At 33.6% G+C, this 6,323-nt stretch overlaps 1 protein-coding gene across 4 annotated transcripts; it reads right to left on the bottom strand.

Annotated features, from left to right (window-relative positions):
• Positions 1–153: 153 nt before the first annotated feature.
• Positions 154–6,273, bottom strand: LOC110372378 (PWWP domain-containing protein 2A). Of its 4 annotated transcripts, XR_010276630.1 has the most exons (4): positions 6,043–6,270; positions 4,630–5,953; positions 3,993–4,232; positions 154–3,091 (listed from the first exon to the last, which is right to left on the bottom strand). XR_010276630.1 is itself a non-coding variant. In XM_021329028.3 (3 exons), exons 1-3 carry the CDS (start codon positions 6,192–6,194, stop codon positions 4,165–4,167), a joined length of 1,362 nt encoding a protein of 453 aa, XP_021184703.3. In that variant the 5' UTR covers positions 6,195–6,273; the 3' UTR covers positions 3,626–4,164. The 4 variants fall into 4 exon arrangements, 3 of the variants coding, with proteins under 3 accessions (XP_021184703.3, XP_021184714.3, XP_021184695.2); XM_021329028.3 differs by lacking the exon at positions 154–3,091 and having other exon boundaries at positions 3,626–4,232; positions 4,812–5,953; positions 6,043–6,273; XM_021329039.3 differs by lacking the exon at positions 154–3,091 and having other exon boundaries at positions 3,626–4,232; positions 4,830–5,953; positions 6,043–6,272.
• Positions 6,274–6,323: the final 50 nt, after the last annotated feature.

Here is a 6,323-nt window from a genome sequence, read left to right as displayed (position 1 = left end):
GGTGGGTTATTTGATGATTTCCCATCAATATACAAAAAACAAATAGGTTTCGTAACGTTGGCATATGTATGCCTTTAGAATTTAGATGAACTCCACTAAAATGTAAAAACTTTATGAACTTTTGGCAGGGATTGCGAAAAAAATAAAAGGATATAATTTTGTGAAGAATTTATATTTTAAAAATACATTTTCCTGTAATGATAAGATGATACACTGTAGCAGACTACACTAATAAAATACGGCTTTATTCTGAATATGTACACAATTATTTATAATAGTTTTGACCATAAGTTAAATCACTATAAGTTGGACAAAGATCATTCATCTTTGGCAGAATTCCCTTTTTTCAAGTGCCTCTAAGTATATACCTCCACATTTTGGGAAAAGTTAGAGATATAATTTTAAACGACTTTAATTTAAACAGCATTTAAAAAATGTTATATGAATGTTACCAAAACAAAAAGAGCCCTGAATAAAAAACGAGTAACTTTTCCCTAAAATCATACAACATACAGAAAAAAATTTGCAGAAATATATCAGCACTTCAGTTATTAATGTTTCATAAAACCATAAAATATAAAATATCATAATATAGTAACCAATGATACAAATCTTTCTGCAGCAATTAAAAATTCTTAAAAAGTAAATAACAAAGTCTTTCTCTTGGTTTTAATATCAAACTATAAAAATAATATTTACAGATTTATTGTGTATTAAAAAGTACAGTATTTATTATACAATTAGAGTCAAAACCAAGAGTCAGACAATAAAAGGAATGGCCATAAGTTTGTAACATAGTTTAACTGCAACATAATACGAAATATTGACATCAGTCATTATTTCAGCAGTACTATAAACAGGAAACAATAATATTAAAACAAAAATATAATGAAAATAGAACATTATTTTGTAAGTAATACCAGAATAGGATTTTTATGTTGAACACTTTTTTATATTTGGGTGAATAGTATTTCAGAAATGTACTGTCTATGGCACTGACTTTCAACCTTTTTTTGCTATAGGAAATAATTTTGAGTTTTCTGTTCAGAACGAAAGATTACAGATAGGATCTAAAATACCTATGAGAACTCAGTTACATAATTACCAACTTTACGTACTTTACCGTAGTCTTGGTAAAAATGGTGCAATATATATTTAGATTAATTTTATTTTTAATCATTTTAATTTTTCAGTATTAACACAAAGGAGATTGGGCAAGAATGTATGAAGTTTGGTCCAAATGTCCACCACGAACGCGACCTATATAATTAAACAGTCCACTTAATTTAGAGTAACTTTTACTAAGAAACTAAAAAAAAAACAATGCCAAAAAAAAGTTATAGCCAAAAATGTATTCTTAATTTTCGGTAGTTTTTGTATGTTATCATTATATTTTTTTTATTTTATTCCACTTTCATTTCCGCACTTTATCTAAAACTAAGATGAATAAAACACATTTGCATATAAACAGCTCATACTTTTTGCCCGATGGATGTACGAATCACTAACCAATTGAGGCGCCAGAAGTGCTTGAATATATTCAGCGGTTCCTGGATCTAAGAAAGTTTTAAGTAACTGGTGGTGTCTCCTCTCTAATAATGAATGATTATATTTTGACAGAAGTTACAGAAAGTACGAAAATCGAAAGGAAATTGAAAAATGACATTGAAAAAATCTATAAAATGTTTTACTAGATTTTGCTATAACTTTTTTCTGGCATTATATTGTTTTTTACTTTCATAACAAAAAATGTTCTATATTTAACGGGCTATCTAGCCATATAGGTCTCGTTCGTGGTGGACATTTGGACCGGAATCGCCCATTGTCCTTTATTTGATTAATGAGCAAATTACTCAAACTAACTTTTGTTTTTATCATTAAAATATACGAGACTATGTTTTCAAATAACAGTGCAAACCAATATTTTAATCATTCATTATTGCACACTCATAAGTACAATTAAACAATACTAAATATACCACAAATTATGACTATTGTTTTCGTAAAAAGTAAAAGGGCCCCATGAACTAAACCATTTTATATCGTCTTTTCAATTCTATAATGTAAAATTGGAAATTTTACACACATAAGATTATAATTAGAATTTGCCAGAATAAAATAATTATCACACTTATATTAGTACTTTTTCATAGTTATTCAATTAAAATTCAATTCTGATAACTTGTCTGCTTTTAAATGGTAGTATCTATCAACTTTTATTCTACATAGAATTAGTGCCTTGTAATATATCAGTCCAACAGTAATGAACAATATTTGTGATAGTGAACACTTTGAATACACAGCAAAATATCTATTCACACTTTTAATTTCTTACACTGAAAGCCAAACTAGAGAATGCTACCTTTGCAGTCCATTGTGTCTGAAATATTGGTTTAGTATGGGCCAAACTTAATGGGGCTTCGGAACATCGCGCGGGGTGTACACCATTTAAGGGCCTATGCACACCAAGTTTTTATCCTGCAGCACAGTCCTGATTTGCGTGCGTATCGCGTCTGTATCGCTACAAACGCGCGTCGACGCGACGGCGCGTTTAAAAAACGTGGTGTGCATAGTCCCTTAGGTATCAGCAGGCAGTGGATGTACGCGAAAGCTTTTGTCCTCTCGGAAGTGAGTTGCGAGCCACCATTTAGTCTGGTGAGAATTATTAGGATACCTGCCAAGTTCTCGCAATGACCAAAGATAATGATAATCCAGCCTTATAAGAAAACCAACTTGTTTAAATTGTTGGTTTATATTTTTAACATTTAAATTGAATAGTTGCTACACTGAAAATGAAGTCACTTTTGAAATAATTTAAAAGATATCATTGCTGTTCTTGATTAGAAATCTTAAATTACAAAATAACAAAATAAGATTAAAGATATAATTTGAAAAAAAATTGCAACATTAGAACTGCTTATCCCAAAAGCAAGAAACCAATGTAAAATACATATATTTTTGAGATTACCTATCTTTTACAGCTAAAGAGGTAGTTGGTAATTTGGTTTATATGTTCAAGAAGTCTATACAAAAATAACAATTTTATCTCAAGACATAAAAAATAAATTTTCAGTGCAACAACTAAATAGTAATAGGGGTTAAAGTATGAAATTGCCGATTTGTACTGAAAATCTAAATTGTAATTTTTTTTAATTTTTAACAAACTTATTTAATCAAAATAGTTGCCATTATTATCTATACATTGCGGCCATCTAATAAGAAGGTCATTTATGCCGTTACGATAGAACTCTGAGGATCTAGACTGCACAAACTGTGTGAAAGAATTTTGATCTGCCTCCTGGGAAGAAACTTCTTGTGACGCAGATAATTGTCCAAATCACAAAAAAAAATGGTCGTCCGTTAGAGCAAGGTCTGGCGAATATGGAGGAAGACGAATAGTTTCCAACTGCAGTTCCTGAAGAGTTAAAACGGTTTCTTTTGCTGTATGAGGCCTCGCGTTGTCATGGAGCAATAACGGTGAAGGTCGATTCATGAGTCGTGGCTGTTTTACTGCTAATTTTTTCAACATTATTCGTCTTCGGCTGGGTATCTGGGTAGTTTGATTCAGGATCGGCGTTCGCCGTCTCTTAATTTCTCGTTAATCACCTGTCAGGCGGTCTTTTCATGGCTCGTTCTTCAAGTCGAAGTTTCCACCACGAAAGCGTTTAATCCAAAATCGCACGGTGCGTTCATTAGCAGACACCTCTTCAAATGCAGCATTGATATTGCGGGCTGTTTCTGCCGTTTACTTCCGCGTCGGAACTCATATTCAAAAATTACTCAAATTTTCGCAGTGTCCATCTTTCTTGTTTAAGTTGAATAACAAAAACAATTGAACATCGATAATCAAATGTTTCACATTTTTTAAAAGAAGAACATCACAGAAACCACGTGAAAAAAGTTTCATTCGAAAACCTCAAACCATGAAGACTCTATGGCAATTCAAAAACCTACTAGAATAAAACGGCAATTTCATACTTTAACCCCTAATATTAAGAACCTATTTGTGCAGACAATTCAAGTAATTATTAAATATCACAATGACTTTGAATAAATTCGGATGCATCTTACGTCTAGGAGAACACATCGATGGGTCGGGGTGAGACAGTTGCCAGGGTGTGCGTGGGACTGGCAAGCGGATCACTTACGTGAGATTCATTTTTCTTAGCTTCGATTGTAGCTTGTTTCACAGCCTCTTTGTATGGTCCCCGTTTTTTCTTTAAGAAGCGTATCTGAAACATTTTCACTATTTATTATTTTCTGAAATAGAAGCTTACAATTCATATTTATTTCAGTAAGTTGCTGAAGTAGTTTTCCTCACATTTTACTGTTTATGTATATTTTTAAATGCAGTCATCATGCATTATGTATTGTAACACAAAATAAACTATAAGGAAAAATTCTAGAAAAATATTATTTGTTTGTCTTGTGGTTATGAAATAGGTATCTTTGTATTTACATACATTTTCAGAGATTCAATTCAATGTGTTAACCATTTTAATAAAAAAAATAGTAAGCATTTGCCTCATGAATATGAAGATTTGTGAAACATGCTGAAATAAGGTTATTGATGGCTGCAAGCAAAACACATGTTATATGATATCTAATCTGAAAATGATATTAGCTCACCTTAAAATCTTCTAAAAATGGACTCAAGCTATCACATGGCATTAATGACGATGTGGTTGAAGCATACCAAGCCACATGTGCCCTTGACGTGGGTGTGACACTGAGAACCCTTCCCGGCCACCAGGGAAACCCTACCACCTTACCCCACACCACATCCCCTGGAGACACCCTCAGTAACCTACCACCAACACCTTCCGTACCATTTGTAGGGAAATCGGGCACCATTTCACTGTCGCAGTCATCCGAACCACTTTCTATTGGATCATTCTCAATTTGCTTCTCATGTGAATTACTACTTAATCTTCGTAAGCTTATTGACAACTTCTGGTTCATACAATGCTCTTTAATATCACTAAAATAGTCCACAGATTCACTGTCAGTACATTTACTTGTGTTCTCATCACGCTTCTTCTGATTTTTGTACTTCTTTTTGTGTTTTACTTTATGCTTGTGTTTCTTTTCTAAAGGATCTAGTGTTGGACTGGAGGCATTGTTATGAGGTGATAACGCTCCTATATGTTTGGGTGATTGCATACTTTGACTTTTTTCTACTGAGCTAGTTTTCTTTGCCTGTTTTTTAGCTTTCTTTAGTGCCTTCTTAGCTGCTTTGGAATCAGGTTTCGTTGGCTTCCCCATGTCACAAGATACACCTGAGTCTTCATTGAAGTCGCCAGTAAGTGGTGGTATTTTCACAACTGTCCCTTCACCTTCCCCAAAACATATTTTAAGTGTCTTTGCACTTGAGAACATAGAGCTGAAAGAAATATCATTTTCGTCTTTCATATCTTCTTCTTTATCGGCGTCCAAGTCGTCAGAAACACTGACAAAAGCCAATTCCTGTGTTACTGTCTCATTACTAGATTTCTCACTTTTAATTTGTTTTTCACTAGCCTTGTTGGAAACTTTTGGTGCCCCTCTCACAGCACTTGTGATTTCGCTTGGTTGTAGCCTGGACAGCTTGGGTATGAGCATGCTACCCATCAAATACTTTTTTTCTGTCCTTGATGACTCAGAGAGGCGAGACGTATCGTCATCAGATTCCATCTTACGTTTTTTAGACACGTCTACGTTTTCGTTGTTCTCATTACATATCCCTTGGCAATTTGAACATAAGACCTTCCGAGGTCTTAGTCGGACGGTCATCTTTTGCTGCTGTTTACCCTTAGGACCAGGCTTTTTTGATTTTTGTGAGTTTTCTCCCTCATACTGGGGTTCTTGGTATGTGAACCTTTGACTAACGGAATGCAATTTATCGCTTTCATTTGTAGGCACAGCCTGTTTTGAGAATGCTGGGTTGAGGCTATACACTCCAAAAGGCAAGTTACTGTAAAAATATAGCGAAATTAATGTAAATTCTATAAAGTTTTTCCATTAATCGATAAAGGCACACTTGGTTATATCTCGGTTACCTACCCTTTGTTGGAGTCCAGAAGCACACCTTGGAACTTTTTATCGTCAGTGCAGTACGATACAACAATTAAATCAGCTAGCGCTTCTTCAACATTTACTAAAATCTGAGAATTCTTTTGAATCGTCATATCGGCTGTTGCTACGACAGCCGCCATATTTTGTTAAATCATAGACGACCATTGGTAGACTAAGTTATTTTTCACAAATAAATTGGCAATGGTCAATCATATGTAGCCGTATAGCAATTTTTTTTCAAAATTTTAGTTTTTCTCAATATATTTACG

This window comes from Helicoverpa armigera, chromosome 7 (assembly GCF_030705265.1).
Source record: "Helicoverpa armigera isolate CAAS_96S chromosome 7, ASM3070526v1, whole genome shotgun sequence".
NCBI lineage: Eukaryota > Metazoa > Arthropoda > Insecta > Lepidoptera > Noctuidae > Helicoverpa > Helicoverpa armigera.
The sequence above is the reverse complement of the archived record's forward strand: the minus strand, read 5'-3'. Positions and strand labels throughout refer to the sequence as shown.

What these genes read in the sequence shown, in the direction of transcription:
- LOC110372378 (XM_021329020.3), bottom strand. Translation starts at nt 6,194, where the DNA reads ATGGCGGCTGTCGTAGCAACAGCCGATATGACGATTCAAAAGAATTCT. An exon ending in CTTCTGGACTCCAACAAAGG is followed by an intron (nt 5,954 to 6,042) that starts GTAGGTAACCGA and finishes ATATTTTTACAG; the next exon opens with TAACTTGCCTTTTGGAGTGT. An exon ending in CATTTTTAGAAGATTTTAAG is followed by an intron (nt 4,233 to 4,629) that starts GTGAGCTAATAT and finishes AAAATGTTTCAG; the next exon opens with ATACGCTTCTTAAAGAAAAA.